The 26,038-nt window shown below is 33.1% G+C and overlaps 1 protein-coding gene across 2 annotated transcripts in view; it reads left to right on the top strand.

Moving 5' to 3' along the window:
• Window positions 1-24,990, top strand: part of LOC126884251 (zinc finger protein 235-like) — a 45,281-nt gene extending 20,291 nt beyond the window's left edge. The window contains exon 2 of one of the 2 annotated variants that reach the window (XM_050650184.1): window positions 24,579-24,990. In XM_050650184.1, the coding sequence (XP_050506141.1) occupies window positions 24,579-24,895 (317 nt within the window). In that variant the 3' untranslated portion in view covers window positions 24,896-24,990. Of the gene's footprint in view, window positions 1-9,576; window positions 10,781-24,578 lie in introns of those variants that run through there. The other variant, XM_050650183.1, reaches the window with a different exon arrangement.
• Window positions 24,991-26,038: the final 1,048 nt, after the last annotated feature.

Below are 26,038 nucleotides of genomic sequence, written 5' to 3'. Positions count from 1 at the left end.
GGCTATTCCCAAATTGTCATTAAAATCCATGCAGTGGGAGAGCATTCGGAGGTAATATCCTGTTTTTGCTCCTATTGACTGGCTTACAAAAAATTATTGCGATTAAATTATAATAATATTTACATAAATACAACAATTCCTATATTTACTCTTTGATATTTTTCGTATCATGAATACTTGTTATAATGGGCATGTTTCCAAAATTGTTAGAAAACATTTTTTAAACTATCAAACTGGTCAAGCACTTCAAACCGGTCAAACTAACAGATCATATAAACAATACACATACATATAATGTAAATGGTAAAGTGGTAACGATTAAGTTTATTTAGGGTGCTAAATAGAGGGATATTTTTACGATTTTTTTTGCCAAAAAAGGGACCAACTTTATTTTGAGCCTTTAGTTTTGTTGCTATGAACTTTTATAAAAAAATTAAAATAAAACTTGCTTTAAACACTTTAAAAATTTTTTAAGTTTTTTCCGAAAATTGTTAAATATTTTGATTGTTTCACGTTAAAATATTCGATTTGGAATTTGACGAATACAAACGTATTTTTCATGAGCTACAACTTTGTTTTTACTGGGTTTATCGACTTCATGAATACACGTTTTTTTCGGTTTTTTATAAGCTACATTTTTGCTAGGAATGTTGTTTTCGATAACCGCCTGAAAACGTGGTTTTTTGTCGAAAAATAAACATTTTGAATCAGAAATAACTCGAAACGTATTGACTTACTTAAAAAACTCTATAGAACAAAAGCTGCTTAGAATTAGTCAATTTATCCGTCTCCGGATTTATTTTAAATGCGCGTTTTTTCACCCCCGAGAAGGGGTGGCTGTCACCCCCCAAGTAAAAGCAACCAACCGCACAATTTCAACTTTGAAGCAGAGGGTAAGTAGAACCTAAATCCAAATTTTCATGCAATTCGGAGTTGACCCTGAAAATTACAGTCCAAAACGAGTAAATATTTATTTGATAAATAAATAAAATAAATCTTAAAACTAAGTTTTCAATCTAATAGCACATAAAACAACATCCAAAAATGTTACTCTACATCCTACCAGACTGAAAAACAATGGGAACCTTCTCTGGTAACACCTCCGAGGCTTCTTCAATTTGCAAGCGAATGAAACGACATAGCGACAATTTTGCGACATCAATTTGCCACATTGAAAATGTTGTTCTGAAGCTATTTTCTTGTGGCATTTTTTGCCATTAACTAGTTTTGATGGGAACTAACACAATTTTACTAAAAAAATGATTTTATTAACGTTTCGACGCCCAAATCGGGTGTCGTTGTCAAAATACAAAAAATATTAATGAATTAAACAAAAATGTTGTTGCTTAGTAAAAAAATTCTTCTAATAATTTATTTAATCTGACTCATTTATATCGACAATTCAGACATATATTATACATTTTAAAGTAGAAGACTTTAAAATGATATTGCCAATATTTTTGTGAGTTGCGTTTCTGGGATGACTTTATTGAAAGATAGTTCATTCGACTACATGAAATCAACCCCAACTCAAGAATATTGTATTTTTAAAGCCAGATCACATCTTATGATTTTTTGTGACGGATATTCTTGAGTTGGGGTTGATTTAGTGTAATCGAATGAAGTATATTTCAATAAAGTCGTCCCAGGAACGCAACTCATAAATATTGGCAATATCATTTTAAAGTATAATATATGTCTGAATTGCCGATATAAATGAGTCAGATTAAATAAATTATTAGAACAATTTTTTTACTAAGCAACAACATTTTTGTTTAATTCATTAATATTTTTTGTATTTTGACAACGACACCCGATTTGGGGGTCAAAATCAAAGTCCTAATAAAACAAAAACTATCTCAACCATCTCATCTGTTGGTCAACAATCACATAGTCAATTCCCCAGATGGGAAAGCTGAAGCATTCAGAAATTCGCTTCAAAACAACTTTCAAACTCCAGACAACCCGAACTTTGATCGCTTATTTAAACTCCACACAGAATGCATAGTAAATGTTACTCTCAACTACCACGTTCCAGTCTATGATCCTATCATGGACCCCCTCACAAACAGGGAAACGGAGAGCTTTTGCCAAATAGGTAAAAACAGCGCTCCCGGACCTGATGGCGTCAACCGAAGGTGCCTCAAAAAACTTCCAGAGAGTATCATCCCTCTTCTAACTAAAATATTCAATGCATATCTCAAAAACAGCCACTTCCCTACTCCTTGGAAAGTGGCCAATACCATCATGCTTTTGAAAAAAGGCAAACCCCCAACCGACGTGGAATCCTACAGACCAATCTCTTTAATCAACACTCTGGGTAAAGTTCTTGAGCTAATCCTAAAAGAGAGGCTCAATAACTTTCTCGAAAACCACAACATCATACCAAAATTCCAATACGGATTCCAGTCAGGTAAATCTACTCAACATGCATTAATAGATTTCACAACTAAAGTTACTCAAACCATCAATGATGGTTCATTCGCCATAGCCACATTCCTGGATGTTCAGAAGGCTTTCGATCAGGTCTGGCACGACGGACTTGTTCGGAAGCTTCTGGACATCGGGCTACCATTACAATTTACCAAAATTGTACACTCATACCTCCACAACCGAACTGTCAGAGTAAAAGTAAGCGATCAAAAGTCTACCCCCTTCACTCCACAAGCTGGAGTTCCCCAGGGTTCAGTCCTAGCACCACTGTTGTACATCATCTACAACAGCGATATCACAAACCAAAATATCCCAGGTACTCGGCTGTTTCTCTATGCAGACGACACGGCTCTACTCACAACAGCCTCTCGATACAACCCACAACTCATCCACAGAAGAGCCCAGGCTCTGTTGGACGGGGTCGGGGACTGGTGTTGTAAGTGGAGAGTCACGCTGAACGCGAACAAAACAACAACAATTGTGTTTCGCGCCCCTTCTGTGTCACAAAGAATCATAAAAAATGAAGACGACCAATATCCACTGAGATTGTTGGGAGAAAGGCTTGTTGTTAGCCCGACTGCGACCTATTTGGGAGTACTGTTCACCAGGACTCTTAACTGGGACGCAGATCTAAAGGCAACTTTAGATAGGGTAAGGAACAGGGCCAGACTTCTCAACCCTCTCTCTGGACGAATTGGCAAGACACACAAGAAGACTCTCATACACACTTACAAGACCTTTATTCGACCCGTTATTGAGTACAAATCATGCCTCTACTCTCTTTGCGCTAGAGCAAAAAAAGAGAGGTTGTTGCGAGTGGAACGTAGAATCTTGCGTAGATGCAACTACTAGCACTGGAGATATCCCTCAAACGAAATCCATAACATCTCAAACATCCCCAAAATCAGTGAGAGAATAAACTCTCTGAACAGGAACTTCACAATCAAAGTAATCAACGGTCCCCCCTCCGACACACAAGAATCTCTCAAATGTTCCTGTTCATCTTCCGGCCACGTATTCTACCGAAAGCCCAAACGCAAAAAGATTCATCTACCGTCTGCTCTAATGCAAACATGCATTGACGAACTCCCAGTAGAATACGAAAACATCCTCGAGGCTACCCCGTTAGCTTTCCGCACCCACCTATAACACATCCTCATCCCTACCCCGAACAGGGAGAAGTTGGTTTTTTGCGGTTTCCCAACTTCATTGCACAATTATACCTGTTCGTCCCAAGAAAATAGCCGCAACTATTTTCATCCCTCGAACGCTCACTGTCCACGCTGCGCTCAAAAGCCACCTCCTGACCGCCCACGAGGGCCGCTGGTTCTACCAGTTGGCGTACAATGGTTTCTAGGGAGACTGGTCGAGAGTAAAGCACGGACAGTACACGTAAATGTCTATGGAACCAACAACAACTCCATCAAACTTTCTTCTCTGTTGCCTTTTTAGCCTTCTGGACACCACCGTCCGGCATAACCCAGGAAACCAGAAACACCAGGACACGACACTTGCCCCAGTGTGTTTTTCGGACTGTTTGCTTTTGCGGCCACATTTTACATTCACTACAAACCCTAAAGAGGACTAAATCCTAAACGGGGACACTTATTGATAGCATTTCTACATAGCAATTTATTCTATACACGCAAATCAAACAATGAGAAGAAGGGGTCAAAATGTTAATAAAATAATTTTTTTAGTAAAATTGTGGCTTATTTCCTATCAAAACTAGTTAATTACATTGAAAATGGTTATTCATTTTTTAAAATAAATCTTGTTTGATGTTTTTGAAACAGAATTGTCAGTTTTATTGGTCGAATAACTTTATTCATCGAATAAACTACTATTCTTCGTTGGTGAAACCGGCTATTAGAATGTTTTTGAACCGAAAAATGCAATTCTGTCCATGACACAAAGGACACCGCACACATGTTAGGGAAAATATAATGTCACTCAAATCCAATAAAATTTACGTAAATAGATTCGTCTCAAATTAACGGTCATTCCATATCATTGCGCCAACTCTTAATTACGATTAATTACGGCGCAAATTGCATTAAAGTTTATCGAAATCATATTTTTGAAGTTGATAAAAATGTCATTTACAATCACTATTACTCTGGTTGCTATTCAAAACAGCTTAAACCCCGCGGGACCTAAGCGGATTAGTGAAACTATTATATTTTCAACCTTCTCACCAAATTATATTTACTTTTAACATATGCGTTCGTGAAAAATTATCAAGAGTGAGTGCTTCGTCTGTTTAAGTGTTGTGGAATACTAAACATTTGTGTTATTTATGTATGATAGGTATACATAAAATCTGTTAATACTAATTCCGATTAAATAATGCATTCATTTTCACATCACCTTTGAGGTAGAATGCAAGGCGCGTTTTTTCTGCATGGTTTCCCCATTATGCTTAATCCATGTTGTCATTAATTATTAAAAATATACTATATAAAAAAATTAAAAATCAAGTTGTGGTATTCAAAAGGTCAACAATTACTAATTCAAATGCAGGTCTCTATTAGGAGCGTCTAAGACAGAATGTAATAACTGTGTTGATGTATACCTTACATTTGCGTCATGCCTTGCATATCCTAGATATCATAATACACTTGCGACATGAACACAGCATCCAACATTTCGTGCACCAATTTTGCAAGTGCAGTAGTACTCGTCTATCCATTATCCATAATTGATGTTTAGTCGCCTAATGTAAAATGTTCAATGTTTTCTCTCTGTAATTTATCTTGAATGTAACTGGGTGCAAGTTTTACTTGGTACCTACATTCCAGTAGTCAAATCTCTAATCTGTTGTAACGACAAAATGGGAAATTCTGGTAAAATAAGTTCATCTAAATTTACCCATGCATCGTCTTGAATACGAACATACCATCATGATGTATGTAATCACTGCAACATAAAGCACCCTTTCGTACAGTTGAGTCCACTAGTCTTTACCCGTGCGTCATTAATACCTGGCGAGATAAAACACACTTTTTATCTAGCATCATTCTCTTCCACGCACGAAACTAATGACAAACCAGCTGCCGCCTGTTATTAAGTGAAAACCCATGTTATTTTTATGAACGATCTAGACTCAGTGAATTGAAAAGAGATAGGTACAAAGAAAGATATTGGGGATGTTTTCACATATTTTAAGTATGTACAATTTCTGACGTTTTGGTTTGTTTACTATGTGGCTGTCAGTTTGTTGAATGTTTTGCTGTTATTTTGTCGAATTTTTGCATTTTGAAGTTTTTTATAGTATACAAACAGTTGTTTTCACAACTAATTTTATATTGGAGTTAGAAATTTTATGATAAGTTTATGTTATTTTACGATAAATTTTGACAACGTACAAAGCTAACCTCATTGTTAACACAGTTCAGGAGTGCTTGTGTTTAATGTTCCGTCAAAGTGAATAAAATAACAAAAAGAAAATATGTTATTGAATTTTTTATAAATTGTTTATTTATTTATTTATTAATCAATGATAATAAGGGAATTTATTAAGCTCCTCCAAATGTAGCTGTAATTGTGCACCAAAATTTTAAAGCAAAACTTAAATTTGACATTCTATTTATTTGATAACGTCAAATTGTATACTATAACCCGTGATCGGAATAATACCCACTTTCTGTCACTTGCTGTTGCGTTTAGTAAATTTCCGACTTATTTCGTATGCTTTAAATGATGACGCACGGGTAAAGACTCGTGGACTCAACTGTACAAAAATCTCTAGTTTCATGTAAATATTTACTCTAGCTTCTAATGATAAACGTTCAAGATTTCTAGCTCTCTCACATACAAGACATACATTATTTCTTTGTAATACACACTTGAATCTACAAGCATTCACATTATCATCATTACCTTGTTCAATTTCTTCAATGATGTATCTGTAGCAGTTTATGTGAATCACAATCCCAATATCAAAATTGGCTTCTGGTGGATTATTGTTCATGCGGCGGTCCAATGCAATCTCCTGAAATCTTGGTGGAAGGTTATCTAAGTTCTCAACTTGACGAAGTCCTCTAGCACGAACTCGAACGTCACAAATATAACAATGTGTTGATTAAATAAAATCCTGTTAAATCCTCCAGGGTTGTTTCGTTTTAAACATTTTGTTTTAATCAACTGTTTTAAACATGTTTTAAACAATTGTTTATGTTTAAAACAGTTTTTCTTTAAAACAGTTTAAAACATGTTTAAAACACTTAAATTAAACAAAAGTGTTTTTAGTCCTGTCGCCAGGGGGTACAACGGCCTCCTTAATTCAGATGGACTTACCCAAGTTTTTTTTTATGTATTTTGACCCGTAGAACACGAATTTTTGGGTAACAGTTGATCCGGCTGTCGATAAGATTGTTATCAACAAAGAACTTGAGGAATTACATAGCAGCGATTTTTCGGAAAACAAAACATTTTTTTGTATTTTTTGGGTGATTTTCAGCAAAAAATGGTCTTACAATTTTTTTCGTAGGATGCATAGTTTTCGAGATAAACGCGGTTCAAAAAATCGAATAAGTGCAATTTTTTAACCGGAATAACTTTTGATTAAAAAATAAAATAGCTGCTTACTGCATTTGAAAGTTCAAGTCAAATTCTATCGGCTTAGATTATTTTCATTGCTAAAAATTAAGTTTTTATTTGTCAAACAAAGCTATAAACACATAGTGTTTCCCGTGCCAAATGCATGCGTTTTAATGTACGTAATATACGTAGAAATTCTGTATGCGCGCCTACTCGTTCGATTTCAAATTAGAAATGCATTGAAAACATCATTCAATAACTATGTGTTTATAGCTTTATTTAACAATAAAAAAAAATATTTTTTAGCAATGAAAATAATCAAAGCCGATAGAATTTGACTTGAACTTTCAAATGCGGTAAGCAGAATTGCTATTTTATTTTTCAATCAAAAGTTGTTCGGGTTCAAAAATTGCAATTTTTCGATTTTTTGAAAGTTTAACCGCGTTTATGTCGAAAACTATGCATCCTACGAAAAAACTTGTAAAAATATTTTTTGCTTAGAATGACTCAAAATATAGAAAAAAATGTTTTGTTTTGCGAAAAATCGCTGTTATGTGATTCCTCAAGTTCTTTGTTTATAACAATCTTCTCGATATCCAGATCGACTGTTACCCAAAAAATTCGTGTTCTACGGGTCAAAATACATAAAGAAAACTTGGGTAAGTCCATCTGAATTAAGGAGGCCGTTGTACCCCTACTGGCGACAGGACTATTTCTTTTTTCATTTTCATTTTATTAATATGTATAATGAACATCAAAAAAATTATTAAATACATTATATAAACTTTTTAACATACATATTATTTATTTATTAATAATCGGAACACAGAAAAAAAATTGGAAAACTTAAAATATTTTGCATACAAGAGTTAATCAATTTCTCAAAACTGTTTCAGTCTCATAGTAATCTTGTGATCTAAATCATCAATCTGATCAGTCACGTCATCACTAAATGGAATTTAGTTTTTTAAAAATTGAAACCAACTTAGAAGCTTTGACATTGCCTAGTGGGCCTAGCCGATTATGTAGTTTGGAGTGGTAAATCGTATGATGAGAAGAGTCTTTCTATGTTGGCTGACGATGCAATAGCTCTGTGAAGCTGTTGAGCAAGTTTCAATGCTGTAGTATTTATATTTTTCTTAGAACGCCACCATGCCAATGGTTTTACATTCTCAATTAGATGTTTAGAAAACATATGGTTTAAAGGGTACACTTTGCCTGGTAATAATAATAATAATTGAAAATGCTTCTGGAGGATAATTTATAATGGATGGATGATAAGTTTATTTCCACTAAAGCGATGATCAAGCAAATTTGCCAATAAATGGAGCTGGGGTCACCACAAACTAACTGACAGTATTAGACGTTATTGCAATAGCTAACTTGCAATGCGAATTTATACATAGTAAATAGTCTGGGGTTCCCCAGGCAATTTCTTATCTATTATTTAGTAGAATAATAGATCAAACACCTTCAATTAATGTTATGTTTAGGAAAATATAATTTAAACAATGTTTTCTTCTAAGATTTATTTGTTTAAAATATTAAATTTAAAAACAAAAAAACAGTTTAAAGCAAAAGAAAATGGTTTAAAACAAAAAAAAACATGTGTTTTAAACAAGTTTTATTTGTTTAAAACATACAATTTAAAAACAAAAAAAACATGTTTACAACATAAAAACGTTTAAAACAAATAAAAAACATGTGTTTTGTTTAAAATTAAAAACATGTTTTTTTGCACCCTGAAATCCTCATTAGTGAGTTAAATACACTTGTTTTACGGTGCGCCACTGAAAGTGCGTTGTCATTTATGATTTACAAGATAAGAGGGGAACAGAGCAAAATGCAAAATTTTGACGCATGTCAAAATTTTCAATGTGTTTTAAATGTATTCATTTTTTTTCGAATCTTGAGAAAACTAATAAATATTTCTGAAAAATTTAAACGCAGAATGAAAGATTACATTGTTACCGAGGGCCGAAAACTCCCTGAAAACTTCTATAATGTTTATTTTAATAAGTTACAGGGGTGAAAATAAAAGAGAAAATAGTGTGATTTTTAATTGCAAATATTTCATTCAAAAGAAACTTTTTATTTATTCTAAGGACTTTCTGCCCTCGGTAATAAAGTAGTCTTTCATTCTGCGTTTACATTTTTCGAAAATACTTATTAGTTTTCTCAGGATTCGAAAAAAATGAATATGTACATTTAAAACACATTGAAAATTTTGACATGCGTCAAAATTTTGCATTTTGTTCCTTAATAGCCGGAGAAGATTTATGGACTACCGATAATTTGGGTATTTTGATATTTTTTCTCTCTCTCTAACTTACGTATGTACGTACCCATTTGATTTCAGATTTATTTATATCAATTTACGCTATTATTGAAAATTCGGAGTTGGCGCAATGATATGAAATGACTGTTAATTCGAGACGAATATATTTATGTAAATTTTATTGAATTTGGGTGACACTATATTTTCCATAAGATGTGTGCGATGTCCTTTCCATCAAAATGTCAAAAATGAAAAAAACAATGTTTTTGTTTTTCTACGTTTTTTTTCTTGTAGTAAATGTTTATAGTTGTTTTGTATTTTAGGTATTACTCGGGGGGAAGTTCAGACTAGACAGGGACCTTACAATTGTGAAAATTGTTTTAAGACGTTTTCTCACCCATCTACATTGAAAAGGCATTTGATGGTACACACTGGGGAGAAACCTTACAAGTGTGAAATTTGTTTTAAGCAGTTTAGTGAAGCAGGAACTTTGAAAGCACATTTTAGAGTGCACACTGGGGAAAAACCTTATAAGTGTAAAATTTGTTTTAAGCAGTTTAGTGAATCGAGTACTTTAAGAACACATTTGAGAGTGCACACTGGGGAAAAACCTTACAAGTGTGAAATTTGTTTCAAGCAGTTTTCTCAAACAAGTATTTTGAAAAAACATTTGACACTGCACACCGGAGAAAAAGCTCACAAGTGTGAAATTTGTGTTAAGCAGTTTAGAGATGCTAGTGCTTTAAAATCACATCTGAAAATGCACACTGGGGAAAAACCTCACAAGTGTGAAATTTGTTTTAAGCAGTTTACAGAAGTATTTTACTTGAAAAGGCATTTGAAAATGCACATTGGAGAAAAATCTTACAAGTGTGAAATTTGTTTGAAAAGTTTTATTGAAAGCGGGAATTTGAAAAAACATTTGAGAACACATACAGGAGGAAAAGCTTACAATTGTGAAGTTTGTTTTAAGCAGTTTACTACAGCAAGTAATTTGAAAAGACATTTAAGATTCCACACTGAGGAAAAACATTACAAGTGTGAAATTTGTTTCAAGCAGTTTAGCCAAGCGGTTCATTTGAAAACACATTTAAAAGTGCATTCTGGGGAAAAACCTTATAAGTGTGAAATTTGTTTCAAACAGTTTAACCAAGCGGTTAATTTAAGAAGACATTTTAATGTTCACACTGGCGAAAAACCTTATAAGTGTGAAGTTTGTTTCAAGCAGTTTACTACAGCAAGTAATTGGAAAACACATTTAATAGTACACACTGAAGAAAAACCTTACAAGTGTGAAATTTGTTTTAAGCAGTTTAGTCAAGCCATTAATTTGAAAAGACATTTAAAAGTGCACCTTGGGAAAAAAACTTAACAAGTGTAAAATTTGTTCTAAGCAGGTTAGAGAAGTATATTAGGTTTACTTAATATTAAGTAATTTTATTCTCTCATTTAATGACACTGACCAATCAAAAAACTAGTCTAACTGTAGTATTATTATCTTAAATAATACACTCGATGTCTTTAGAACTTGTTTATTAACTTAACCTTTACATGGACATAACCTCTAAGCCCCGTGCTAACCAACAACTGTTAATCCCCTGCTATCCTGGTTGCATACATTATGCCTGATAGCACATCTCCCTTTTTTTATTAAACATTACAAAGAAGGTTATCCTACCCTTAACTCATAACACCTAATACTAATCCTAACTTAAATACTAAACACTAAATACTACTAAATACATTAATCAGTGTAATCTGCTAGATAAGCAGGTTTCTTGGCCTACTACGTGTCACCGAACCTGGAATACTTAATTTCTGTTCCGAACCAGGACCAAAATTCTCGTTTTAACACTCACTTCATTTCGAATCGCGGTTTCACTTGTTTCTTCTAAAGTGTCAATATTCTCATTTTGCCGCGGAACATTATTATTAACCGGTACACTATCTAAACTAGTATTATTATCAATAGTCAATATTGGTAACTCAGCAGGCTCGCTTGGAAAGTAGTAGGGAGCATAAATTAAATGCCAACGATTCCAGCGATATTGGCCACAATTGGTTTCCACTACATAGGAACGCGGTTCCTCACAAATCTCTACTACTTTCCCATACTTCCTTATGTCAACAATCCATACGGAGTCCCAACATTTAAGGTGTCCATGTCCCTAGCATTATGACATTTATTATAATTTCGCTCAGATTTATCTTTGACATATTTCCCTCTATTTAGAAAATCCGACTTTGTATTTAAAGTTTCTTCCAGTTTACTTGGTAACACTGGAAGTGTGGATCGTAATTTTCTATTCATAAGTAACTCACTAGGAGAATAACCATGTTCTAATGGACTGGTTTTATAAGCTAACAATGCTAGAAACATGTCTTCATTTTTATTCTTTTTTATAAGTTGCTTAGCCGTTTGCACCGCCCTCTCTACCCCTCCATTACTTTGAGAAAATTTCGGACTAGATGTAACATGGACAAAGTCATAAGTTTGTGCAAACTCTTTAAATTTTCGAGAAAATTGCGTCCCATTATCGGACCTCACTACCTCAGGAATCCCGAATCTAGAAAAGAGATCTTTAATTTTGAGAATTATAGATTCTTCTGTTAGACTACTTAATTCGAAAATTTCAAAATATCGAGAAAAATAATCGACAATTATCATAAACCATTACTCATGTTTGAAAAAATCTATGGCAATTTTTTCCCATGGCCTGCGAACCGTCTTATCCCTGTAAAAAGATTCTTTAATATTTTGCCGGTGTTCAACATACTTCGGGCAATTTTTTACAAGATTCTCGATCTGTGTTGACAATCCTAGCCACCACACACTCATTTTTACCATTTCACGGCATATGCCCTGTGTGAATAAAATCAAGAACTTTTAACTGCAAATTTAATAAATAATATTTTAATATTTTAAATTTTAATAATAATAAATTCTCAGAATATGATATATCATATTGATGCTGATAATAAGGAAACAACTCGACCGGCATTTTAGATTTTTCTGGCCAAGATAAAATACAGAATTTTAATTTCTTGCAAATAAAGTCTTTTTCTTGCTCCTCTTTAATAAGTTTTAAAAAATAGGACTTTATAGGTAAATTTTTTATTACTGCTTTCACAAAAGTATCTACTTCGACCTCTAACTCTTCACCTAAATTTTTAGTTTGAATAGGGCCGCAACTCAAAGTATCCGGAATAACTAATTTTTTTCCTGGAGTATAAATAATCGTGTATTTATATCTCATTAAACGCATTCTGGACCTCTGTAATCGAGAAGTCAACGAATCTAAGTTTTTCGTTTGTAAAATCTGTAAAGTGGACTTTACATCAACAATAAATTGAACAATAAATTGACCAAGTTATTCAAGGCCAAATTTGACGTGTTCTCAAAGCACAATTTGACATCCATATTTGTTCGTTATTAACTTGACGTCAATAAATTCGTGAATTTCTTGAAAGCAAAATTTTCTTGTCCTCAAAAAAATTGAAGGAACTTGGAATAAATGTTGTAAAAATGTCAATATTTTCAGTAGTACCAATGCAATGATTTTTTTATTAGAAGCTTTTGAATGTCGTTTGTTTCTTTGTTTGAGTAAAGTGTTTGATTTGAAACAGAATAGAATAGAACAGATTAATAAAATAAATAAAATAGGGAGATAGATTAGAATAGATATATAGTATAGTATAAACTTGAAATAGAATAGAGTAGAATATAATAGAATAGATGTAATATATATGTAGATATAATACTTACTAATAAAGTATTTGATTTAAAACAGAATAAAGTAGAATGTAACAGATTAAATGAAATATATAGATAGATTAGAATAGATATATAGTATAGAATAAAGTAAAATATAATATAATAGGTGAAATGATTGTGAAAAGCAATAGTTTTAAGTACCTAGGATCGGTATTACAGAGTAATGGAGAAATAGATGGAGACGCATGCAGTAGAATTAGGGCTGGATGGATGAAGTGGAAAGAAGCGAGTGGTGTGTTGTGTGACAGAAAAATTCCAATGAAGCTGAAGGGAAAATTCTATAAAACAGCCATAAGACCGGCTATGATGCACGGAACTGAATGTTGGGCAGTGAAAAAGAAAGCGGAACAACGAATGCATGTGGCGGAAATGAGAATGCTTAGATGGATGAGTGGAGTGACAAAGAAGGATAAAATTAGAAATGAGTATATTAGAGGAAGTCTAGGTGTGGCACCAATTGATGCCAAAATGAGAGAGCATAGGTTAAGATGGTTTGGTCATGTTCAACGTCGAGACGTTAATCACCCAATACGAAGAATAGCTGAAGTGCAGATTCCTGGAAGGAGTAGGAGAGGAAGACCAAAGAAGACCTGGGGGGAGACGATAAGGCAGGACATGTTGGTAAAGGGGATTAACATTGATATGACCCAAGATAGAATTGTGTGGAGAAATGCAATTAGGGAAGCCGACACTGCATAGGGATAAGGCAAAGAGAATGATGATGATGATAATAGGTGTAATGTGTAGATACTTATATAGAATAGGTTTGAAATAGAGTAGAATATAATAGAATAAAGAGACTCTATACCTACATAGATACATCCCTAATAGCACAAGGATGTCCTTCACAGACTTTAGGGAGGTTAGTTTTCGTCCAAGGAACATCCTATTTTGGTCCAAATGTCGCGCTACCGAATGTCCGTTGGACGTCCACTTAAGGTCCGAAGGGACGTACATTGGACCTTAATCGGACGTCCTAGGGGACGTAAATTGGACCTTAACAGGACGTCCTATTTTGGTCCAAATGCCACGTTGCCAAACGTCCAATGGACGTCCACCTAACGTCCGAGGGGACGTTCAGTGAACGTCAATTGGACCTTCATAGGACGTCCCAGTTTGGTCCAATGTCTTGCTGCCGAACGTCCATCTAACGTCCTGAGAGGACCTCCGGTGGACGTCTAGCATCGATATTTAGACCTGTGGAGAATGTATGGTGGGAAATAAAAAATATATTTTTAAGGAACTTATATTACATCTTATATTAAATTACAATTATTTAATATTACATTATTTACATTAAATTACAATACACTTCTCCAAGAAATTAACGCACCACCTTAAAAATAGGGCATTTTTGATGTCTCGAATTTTCTAAACCTGTTGTCCCATCTGAGTGATTTTTTTATAATATAGCCTAGGCTATAGGTTACATCCTTAAGCTTGTCATGCACTGGGAGCTATACTGTAATATATGTATATTATATCATATCACTCTCTATAGTAATGAGTGAGCCTGCAGACAGGGAACTAATGGTTCCGTATGTGCAGGCTCACTCATTACTATAGAGAGCGATGTGATATAATATATATTACAGTATAGCTCCCCGTGCATGACAAGCATAAGGAAGTAACCTATAACCTTAGAACTAACAAAAAAATTAAATAAATACTCTATTTAAATTATTGTTAAACATATTCAGAGATATATCAAAAATTTCAATGTGTTTGTCATTTATAAGCTTACAGTAACGATCTATAGGTGAATTTTGGCCATAACTTGTGCGATGGAAAGGAATATAAAATGTTATAAAATCACCTCTTCAATTTCTAGTTTGTATATCAACATTAATACACTGTAATAGATCACAGCAATCTAAATTTCCATTTATTAAATTATACAAAAATACTAATCCTACTTGATTACCTCTATTTTTCAGTGTATTAAGTTTTAAACTGTTTTCTATTAATGAATAATCGTGATCTACAATAGTTTGACCTAATTTAAATGCACAGAACCTCAAAAATTTGTGTTGAATTTTTTCAACAGTCATATTATGAACTGCATGTTATGGAGACCATACTATAGAGCCATATTCAAGTTTAGATCGCACCAAAGAACAATAAACTCCTCTTACAGTGTCAACTGAAAAATTACTACAGTGTCTCAAAATAAATCCTAACATTTTTGAAGACTGAACTGTTATGTAATTAATGTGTTCAACAAAACTCAAACTCTCGTCAAAAATCACTCCTAAATCTTTAACTTTTGAAACATATTTCAGATCTTCATTATTTATTTTATATGAAGTATTGATCTTCCTATTACCTTTGAAAAAACTAATGTAAAAATGATAGAGGCATTCAATCAAATAGAACGAGCTGCACAAAATAGTGGCCTTAAAATCAACCAGAACAAAACAAAATATATGCAGGTAAGTAAAAACACAGAAATAAGGCAGCCACAAAATATAACAATAGGAGAATACAACATTGAGGGGGTAAAAAACTTTACATACTTGGGATCCCTAGTCACATCTGATAATAACGTAGCAGAGGAAGTGAAGAGGCGAATATTTATTGCCAATAAAAGTTACCATGGCTTAATTCGGCTACTAAGATCAGACAACGTCGCAAGGAAAACAAAATGCCAAATATACAAAACCCTAATAAGACCGGTACTCACATACGGCTCAGAAACCTGGACACTCACTAAAAGAGAGGAAACATTGCTAGCCACCTTTAAAAGAAAAATCTTGCGACACATATATAAGGGCACAAAAGAAAATGGAATTTGGCGAAGAAGGTACAACTTTGAACTATATGAAATATACCAGGATCCGGATATCATAACATTCATTAAAATAGGACGGCTGCGTTGGATGGGACATTTAGAAAGAATGGAAGAAGGCGAAATACCAAACAAAATATTCAAACAGATGCCAGTAGGAAAAAGAACAAGAGGAAGACCGAAGCTGAGATATTTAGAACAAATAGAAAATGATATAAAAACCTTAAAAATAAAAAACTGGAGAAAAAAAGCACGAAACAGATCAGAGTGGAGAAGAATCCTGGAACAGGCCAAAACCCAGAAAGGGCTGTCGAGCCAGTGATGATGATGATGATAAAAATTTTATGGGGGTTTTGTTCCCTTTAACCCCCCCAAACTTTTGGGTACGTTCCAATTAAATTATTTCTGCGGTACCATTAGTTAAACACTGTGTTTTTAAAACTTTTTTACCTCTTTCTATTTTTTCGATAAAGCTCTTTTTATCAAGATATGGCTTCTTTTTAAAATGGTTCAAAATATACCTAAAAATGTAAATCATAAATAAATTTTCATATTATTAGTCTCTACAATCGTACTTAACCATATACAAATATGTGGTGGATTGGACAAATATTCAAAATATCACGATAAAAACTGACTTCAAAAAAGTACTAAGAGGCAAAAAAGTTTTAAAAACATTGTGTTTAATAGTACCACAATAATAATTCAATTGTAACTTACACAAAAGTTTGGGGGGGTTTAAACGAACAAAACCCCCATAAAATTTGTATGGGGTGTCGGGTGTCCAAATTTCACTATACAGTAGAACCTCGATTATCTGTCTCTCTATTAACTGTCACCTCTGTTCACCGTTTTGTAAGAGAGACTAAAAACTTTTTTTACAGTCACCTCCTGTTTTCATATGATATTTTTTGACATGTTTTGTAGTAAATTCAATCATCTATTTACCACAAAACATGTCAAAATTTACATGTGAAAACAGAGATGACCCTAAAAATGGTTTTTCGTCTCCTACAAAATTCATGAAAAAGCAGATAGGAGGTATTATCACATCACCGACGATATACCAGAAGTATATGTGGCCATACCAAATAATACATCCTTGATAAATATAAACATTTTTATTGCACAAAATCTTGTCATATATTTTTTTCCATAATCATCACTAGGATGATGATTCATTTGTATTGAATTGTACATTGCAATTCTCTGATGTTTGGGAAAAAGGGCTTAAGTCAGAATTGCACATCGATAATGTTTTGATGATTTCTGGACCAGAAAAATCGGCTCCTTTTATTGGTACATACAGTGTAAGTCTGCAACACTTTTTTTATGGTCCAGAAATCATCAAAACATTATTGATGTGCAATTCTGACTTAAGCCCTTTTTGCCAAACATCAGAGAATTACAATCTGGTCATAACTGACCAATGAGCAAATTTAATTTAACCTAAATTACTACTGTTCCTTAAAATGAAGAGCTTACCCCATAGCGTCTCTTATCTAATCTAACAAGATCGTGCACTATTCTAACATACACAAGCACACAAGCACTACGCTCTGCTTTTCACTATCACCTATCACTCAAACTAGTTCAACAATCTTCTAGTTTGTCCAGTAGTAGATATCGAGGAGTGTGGATTTCCTCAATATTCTCATACTTATGAAGTTGTTGTTGCTCATGACTTCCTGCTATCTTCTTGATGACTATATTATCCAGGTTCCATTCCTAGGTCTTGATATTTGTTTATAAAGTAATATCTTATTATGCATTGACAATGTGGAGTTTCTTCCAACTAGTCAATACACTTTTTATAGGTATCTTTCTTTTGCCTTTCATAGCCACAACAAGGCTATAATACGTTTCCTTCCTGGTTTTTTTGTAGACCACTTTCAGCTGATTCTAAAAAATTAAAATGAATGGTAATTTTCTATTCTTTACAATTAAAAATCAAATGAAATAGGTACTACTATTTACAGGTAATAATATGCATAAATAATTCGTTTCCTAAAGAATACAGAAAATTGAAAACGTTTTTATAATACTTACATAATTGTTTAAACAAAAGAGACCCAGCCAGAGCAAAACGCAAAACTAACAGACAGAACTGCAAAAAAAGCCACTAATTTCCATTTTCCCACCCCCTTATCTTATATGCATTTTCCAATCAAAATTTTTAGGTTGTCATGAACATGAAAGACTCAACCTCAACAAATAATAATAAACAAAAAGCTCTACTTCTACTTCCCGCCAAATGGACACAGGTTGGTGACACTGAATTCACGCCAAATAAATGAAAAAATAGAACAATTTCCTTTTTCTTCACGTGAAGTTTATAACGAACAAACTTAGATGTCAAAGTGTGCTTTAACACGTCAAATTTGGCCTTGAATAACTTTGTCAATTTATTGTTCAATTTATTGTTGATGTAAAGTGGACTTAATAAGGGTTTATAATCCGTTTCAAACCTTGGCCGTTTCAAATCCGTTTCGACCCCTGAAATATAGTCCGAGAAATATTCTGCTGCCCATGTCAATGAAAGAGCCTCTTTCTCTATCTGTTCGTAGCGTGTTTCTGCCTGACTCAAGAGCCTCGATCCAAAAAGCAACAATTTCCCGAGATCCACCTTTATTTTCCTGCATAAGACAACAACCCAACCCAAAGCAACTAGCGTCTGCGCTAACAATAATCGGTTTATTCACATCGAAAAAAGCCAAACTGGGAGGCTTTTCTAAAATCAATTTTAATGAGTTAAATGCCTTGTCCTGCGAAGGTCCCCACAAAAATTAGCAATCTTTTTTCAATAAAGAACTTAACGGTTCTAAAAGATCCGATTTGTTATTGATATATTTAGTCGTAAAATTGATCATGCCTAGTAAGCGCATTAAATCTCACTTATTCTTGGGGACAGGAAACTCGCGTATTGCTCTCACATGGTCAGGGTCCACGGAAATACCTTTATCAGAAATTACATGACCTAGGTATTTAACTGCTTTAACCCCTATAACACACTTTTTCGGATTCAAAGTAATATCTTCAGCATGAATTTTTGTCAACACCCTGGATAAAATCTCATCATGTTTCTCCCTGCTTGGAGCATGTATTAATAATCAATATGACAGACTACCCCCTCTAACCCATTTAAAATTTTAGAGAAATTTAAAGCAAAATACTCTGGGGCACATGAAATGCCGAAGGGGAGCCTTTTAAAGAAAAACTTACCATACGGTGTAATAAACGTAGTCAAAAGTTGACTTGCTTTGTCCAATTTTATCTGGTAGAACCCACTTGTGGTGTCTAATTTCGAAAATTGAGTTGACCCACTTAACTGTAGTGTATGACCAATTTTCGGTAATGGAAAATGAGAACGTAGGACAGAAATATTTAGTTTTGTGAAGTCACAACATAAACGTACTGTATCTCCTTTATCTACACAAACTATAGGACTCACCCACACAGTTGGAGACTCAATTGGTTCTATAATACCAAGTTTAAGCAATCTATCCAGCTCTATTTTTAATTTAGGAAGTAGTGCTAATGGCACTGTTCGAGGTACAGATTGTACAAACGGCTTAGCATCTGGCTTAACCTTTATGGACATTTCATTTTTAAATTCCCCTATATCACTAAAGATACCCTCAAACTGCTTAGCAATTACATCTGTAACGGGTGCAAAGTGCATTAACGTTTTCGAATTCCTGATACTGGTGCTTCACCCTGTAAGGTAAATCCGTTTCAGAAATTGTATTTGTTTATTGCGTGGAAATGTGTGATTTCTTTTTCATTTCTCATGAATCTGTAGTATTGCGTAATTCGTCCTCGATTCATATGAATATTTTTTAAATTTCTTGTTCCGGAGAACGCAGGTTTTAAAAGTATCATGTTTTGTTAGCCCTTATTCTGTCGTGAAATGGGTTGTCGGTTTTTTTTATCAAGGGAATTACAATCGTAAATTCTTCTATAATTGTGACTGCATAATCTTCACTGATGATGCATAAGGATGCTGAAATAGTTGCTATATGGAGATGGTAGTCCAACTCTGAATCGAATATAAACAAAACCTGCCTTGAACCCTTTTTAATCTTTTTCATTTTACTCAGTTTTTGAGTATTTAGAAACTGTCTTTCGGTCCTTTTCCTAGACGAAGAGAAGGTAAATGCGTGGCCTAAGTGTCCTCTATTTGCTTTCTCCTATTTTCGTCGTCTCTACGTGATTATATATTGTAAAATCCGGAGATATGGGATGCAGCCAGAAAGCAGTTTATTAACGAAAAGTCTTAGATTTAAAATATTGTTTATTATATTTTTATTTCAATTATTCTAATTGTTTAAAAAGTAGTAAACTTTGTATCTGGGGCTTTTCGTTGTTTTCCTCGTAATACGAGAGATGTCGCTGATTTGCGTCTCAAAAGGTGGGTTCATTGCATCGCGATGTTTTGCCTTAAAAGAGGCAGAATGTTTATATTCCCTTCAGAGTTGTGACTGCATAATCTTCACTGATGATGCATAAGGATGCTGAAATAGTTGCTATATGGAGATGGTAGTCCAACTCTGAATCGAATATAAACAAAACCTGCCTTGAACCCTTTTTAATCCTCTTCTATAATTGATTTCTGGCGACAAAATATGACGCTTTGCAGTTGGTTTGTTTACAGAGTGCATACCGTTGTGAGATACGAGGCTCTTAGTGTGTTTATATAATATACTTATGGGTATCTATTGGGCCAGCTGTGCGAAAACCTGGATCAGTGAAAAAGCATGGGAGAGTTTTGAATTGACACATCATCAGAATTTCACGAGTCAATCCTATTTGACGGAGAATGAGTTATTGCATTTGAAGGCGTGGTTGAAGTTTGCTTAAATTTTTTCTATTTGTTCTGAAATGAAGAGTGGAAATTGGCGAATTTTTTTTTGATTGGTAAAACCGGTAGTAGGATAGAAGAATGGGGAGATGGAGTGAGTTTTGAGTGTTAGAGGAGTTGGAAGTATAATCGTGATCAGTTCTAAGTAGTCGAGAAGAGCGATCAGTTCTAGAGAGCTAGAATAAGAAGTTTGTGCCTTTCCGTCAGCAGGCCTTGCCTTGCTGACGGAGAAAATTGTTGGAAATAGTTCAATGGAGCAAATTAGTTGTTTGTATTTAGGACAGTTTCTTTGAGTTTTTGTTCCAGAGCCGAAGTAGGCTTAAGTGGATGCTGTGGTCGTAAGGAATGTAAATTCTCGACCGTATTTTGTGTTTTTAGTGATGGATTAAACAATCCATTACTTTTCTTTTGTCGAAAAGTTCTTCGTTTTTTTTAAGTTTAATTAATAATAATAATAATAATAGTATCCAAGTTTGCATACAATAAACGAACAATGGAATTTCATCTCTAATATAATTAATACCTGTACTTTGTAAAATTGAGTGTCGTTATGTGCGTGACAACAAATGTGCCGTAACATCAGGACAATGTTTAACGCCGTTACTGCCGCATGGATGGACTATGGATAAAGAACACATCAAGGTACTTGCGCTATTTTTTTATTGTTGAACTCTTACGTTTTCTCGCGAATCGATGATTTATTTTTTTGTTGATAACAACTTTGCTAAATTTTTATTTGTTTCAATAAAGTAAGAAAGTAAGAATTATGTTTAATTATTAGATTTTCTTTACCAATCTCTATCGTCCTTATAAAAGTAATCACACATGAAAGTAGCCTACGGTAAGTACAGATATTTCAAATAACCGGCATTCTTAGTTTTATATTTTTTATAAGTAAACATATAATATTTTTCTTGATATTTTCTTTTTTTAATTATGGCGCCCCCCGAGCAATTGAGTTTCAATTTTATTTAACATCTATTAAGAATCCACACCCCTAGGTCTCTGAAGACTTAGCAGCTACTGAGGTATATCAAAAAGTTAAGTAGCACCAAGTATATTTTTATATTTTGTTAAATTTGTCATGTTACATATATTTTTGCCTTTGTTATCCATAGGCATGCTAAATTAAAATGGCGCGACAACTTGGGCCTTCTGTCCTTTTTGCTTTTTTTGTTATTCAATACATAAAACATAGAATAGTTTTTTAACTTTGTCAGTTGCCTTTTTACGGGTCATATATGAAAGTGACGCCGGTAACTTATTGATTTTCTTTGTTTTTTGTTAGTTTATAACTAATGTTTTTTATTGTTACGCGGTATTGTTACTCTACTATTTTATTTATTTATATCTTTAGGCACTACGTTTAATTTAAATAAAGGAAGACTTACTTATATTATTTTATTTACATCACTTATTTATTTTAATAATTACAAATAACACCAACTAACACGTCTAATTTATTTACAAACTCAAATTTATGATTTAATTAACTAAACATAATAATTACGATAACTAATAAATACATTTCACTAAATCCGATTCGAATACAATTATATCACGCGTCGCGGCTCGTTCATTTACTGACTGGCCTGTGCTCGAATTCTTGTTCTTAAATACTCTGACAGCGGTCGTCTCGAATCGCCGTGGAAGGTCTGGCCTTTACTCGTAACGCCGAGAAGATTCAAGAATAACTAGGCCGGGTTGTGAGGCGTCACATTATGAATAATTCCCGGCAATTTAATAACTTGACCGTGGCTGCTTTTTGTTGTAAGTGGTAAGAGATTGGAGATTGTATTTTAAAACTATGAATATTAAAGAGAAATTCCATATAATCCGTTAACGAGAATAATAATTTTTTCTTGGTATTTTTAAATCCAGATTTAAAATAAAAATGAATCTGCTAACAAATTGAATTTTAAGTAGGTCATATTGAATGTTTTGTTTAGTTAACAATCATCTGTGTCTGACAATTGATGAGTTTAATAACCTTAACCGTAATAGTACAGGAGATTAAATAATTTTTATTTTTTTTTTAAATATTTTCAGATTTAATTATTTTCTTTTACGGTCCCAATGTATTTTTTTAGCTTTTTATTGATAGGGAATCTGAATGATAACGCTGTTTTTTTTTTGAAAGTTGCAAATGTGCCGACTAATTAGAGCAGCGTGTGTTATGGATTTTCCTGCAAGTTTAATTTTGTTTTTTGTGGTCGAATTTAGTAGTACGCGTACTTATTTTATTTTTAATTTTAAATTGTGTATTTGTCTGTCAACTCACCGTATTTTTAAAACTTGGATCTACAGACCGAGCGCGTCTGGTAAATTGCACGGCTTCGCGCAATAGTACTTGAGACACTGTGTCAGGTGAGGTGTTTGAAAATTTGAGTAACTTGATTCTGTGGTGTGAATTTCTAAAACTTTTAAGTGTGGTTCTTGACCGTTGTGAGAAATTATTTATTTAGTGTTGTGTTTATAATTTAAACTTTTGTTTTATTTTCAAAGTGTTCAAGTACATGGTTGTGCAATGGTTGCTAAAATTACAGATTAATTTTATTGATAGAATTTTTGGGAATTAACAAATTTTTATAAGTAGACTGACCTAAACACAGTGTTGTATAATTCTAAAAAAATTTATGCTCCTAAAATTATTATTTTTTTTTAAATCAGGTATAGGTGCCTACAGCAGTTATCTGAAGTTTCCGATACAAAAAGTATGTAATGTCGAAGCGAAGATCGGTGGGATATGTGCATTTTATCAATGAAATGCGATATTTTTAAGATATTCCAGAAGCCGCTACAGATAAAATGTTTTAACAACATATTAGTCATTCAGAATTACTCGACGGATATTAGTACAGTTAAAATAATTAAGACGATAACCGGACAATAATGATTTAATGAGTAAAATTTAGTTTTTTTTACTTTAATGACAACAAAAAGCAAGCCCATTAGCAGAACCCAATTAAAAATTATTTTGCACATCATATTTGAAACATTATTTGGTAGAAAAATCTCATTTTTGTTGGCAAAAAAAATATATTAATTTGTTTGGACTAAATTACAGTTGTGCTTATCTTAAAAAGGATATGATACTATCAACGTTCACACAGTGTTGCCAAACTGAATTTTGTTATTTTGGGTGTAAATTTTTTCCACGGATCTCCGAGGGTATTGTCGAAGCGAAGATCGGTGGAATATGCGCATTTTATCAATGAAATTCGATATTTTTAAGATATTCCAGAAGCCGCTATAGATAAAATGTTTTAACGACCTATTACTCATTCAGAATTACTCAACGGATATTAGTACAGTTAAAATAATTAAGACTATAACCGGACAACATTGATTTAATGAGTAAAATTTAGTTTTTTTTTTACTTTAATGACAAAAAAAGCAAGCCCATTAGCAGAACCCAATTAAAAATTATTTTGCACATCATATTTGAAACATTATTTGGCTGAAAAATCTCATTTTTGTTGACAAAAAAAATATATTAATTTGTTTGGACTAAATTACAGTTGTGCTTATCTTAAAAAGGATATGTTACTATCAACATTCGCACAGTGTTGCCAAACTGAATTTTGTTATTTTGGGTGTAAATTTTTTCCATGGATCTCCGAGGGTACTATACTTTACCCCTTAATGTAGATAATTTTCCTAGCTTGGGCGGCTTGGTCTATATGAAAAACTTTTAAATCTTTTCCTTTGGTAGTTATGTTAGATCTATATATTATATTGATAAATATAATGGGTGGCAGTAATTAGTTCGATATATATAAGATATCATTTTGATTGTGTTTTAATAATGATTTAATTTGCCTCTATTTCAGGCTGCGTAGAACTTATTTATAAACGAAATAAATTATTTACCTGATATACCTATATTACTTTTATTTAGGTGATGCTGACAACCTGGTGATTGAATGCGATGACGAGAAAAGGGCTTTAATAGGTGCGGTTAGCAAAATAAGAAGAGATGAGGAAAGTTCTCTGAAAGAAGCTAAGGAAAAATTAATTTTACAGCTAACAGGGCAAATAAATGATTTAGTTTCTTTCGAAGAATTAAAGGCTGTACAAAAAATTGTAGTCCCGATAAAACCCACCATAGATGCTATAAGAAATCAAAAAGATATCAATTTGGGTTTTCCATCCACATCCAGAATACCCTCCAATAAAAAAAATATACCCCAAAGGAATTTTTTTCCAACAAAATAAATTAAAAAGGGAAAGAAAAGTTCAAAATTGCAAAAGCCGTCCTCAGAAGAAGCCAATATGCTAGCTGCAAAAGTTTTAATTCAAAAATAACTTATTTTATGTGTCAGTATAATATAATATATGTTTTAAAATAAGTTTTGTTTTATTTTTTGAGAAAAAATAAAAAGTACAGCATACTTACTTTATAAAATTTCTTACGCTCGATTTTATATTAATAAAGTTAAAGTGGACTTTAAATTTAAAGTTTTCTTTAACTGTAACAATTGCATTTTTTAAGGTAACACACACTTTAACTTTATTATGAAATCGAGCGTTAGTCAAAATTCTAAATGCTCAGTAAATAATAACAACAATTAGGTACTTGTATTGAAAACAACATATTTTGTAATTTGAAAAAAAAAACAACATATTTGCAACATAGATAACAAAACAACATGCTTTGTTACGTATTTTAAAAAACTCTCCATCATGCATGCTCCATGAGAAAAGAAAATATAAAACTGATTTCATCCTTATCGTGTCTCAGATGGCGTAGCTACTTTTGCTATAACTACTCAACGCTTTGCTACTCTACCTACCTACATACAATTTGTATTATTTTATCAAAAATCGAGCATTTACATACTCTGAAAATTGTATATTTTGCTTTGCATTTTCATATGAAAAAACCGCGGTATTGAACTTTTTTGAACAAGGTGCAATGCTTAGGTAATAAATATTATTATTAATAAAACAAAGTATATTAAAATACAATGTTAAAAACTTTAATAATATTAGCAATATTTAAAAACTTTAATATATTATAGTATACATATTATGAATCAGTAGAAACGATTATATTTAAATTTGGTAAATTATAACTCCACTCGACCAGAGCACGACCACACAACTCGAAACACAAGTACGCAAATACGGTTGCGTGAAGCGTGGCTCGAAGCCGTGCAATTTACGAGACTCGCTCGGTCTGTAGATCCTTGTTTGATCGCGCTGTACGTCGCGTCTAATATTATTAAAGTTTTTAACATTGTATTTTAATATACTTTGTTTTATTAATAATAATATTACCTAAGTAGTATTGCACCTTGTTCAAAAAAAGTTCAAGATAAATACCGCGGTTTTTTCATATGAAAATGCAAAGCAAAA

This window comes from Diabrotica virgifera, chromosome 5, assembly GCF_917563875.1.
Source record: "Diabrotica virgifera virgifera chromosome 5, PGI_DIABVI_V3a".
Lineage (NCBI taxonomy): Eukaryota > Metazoa > Arthropoda > Insecta > Coleoptera > Chrysomelidae > Diabrotica > Diabrotica virgifera.
The sequence above is the reverse complement of the archived record's forward strand: the minus strand, read 5'-3'. Positions and strand labels throughout refer to the sequence as shown.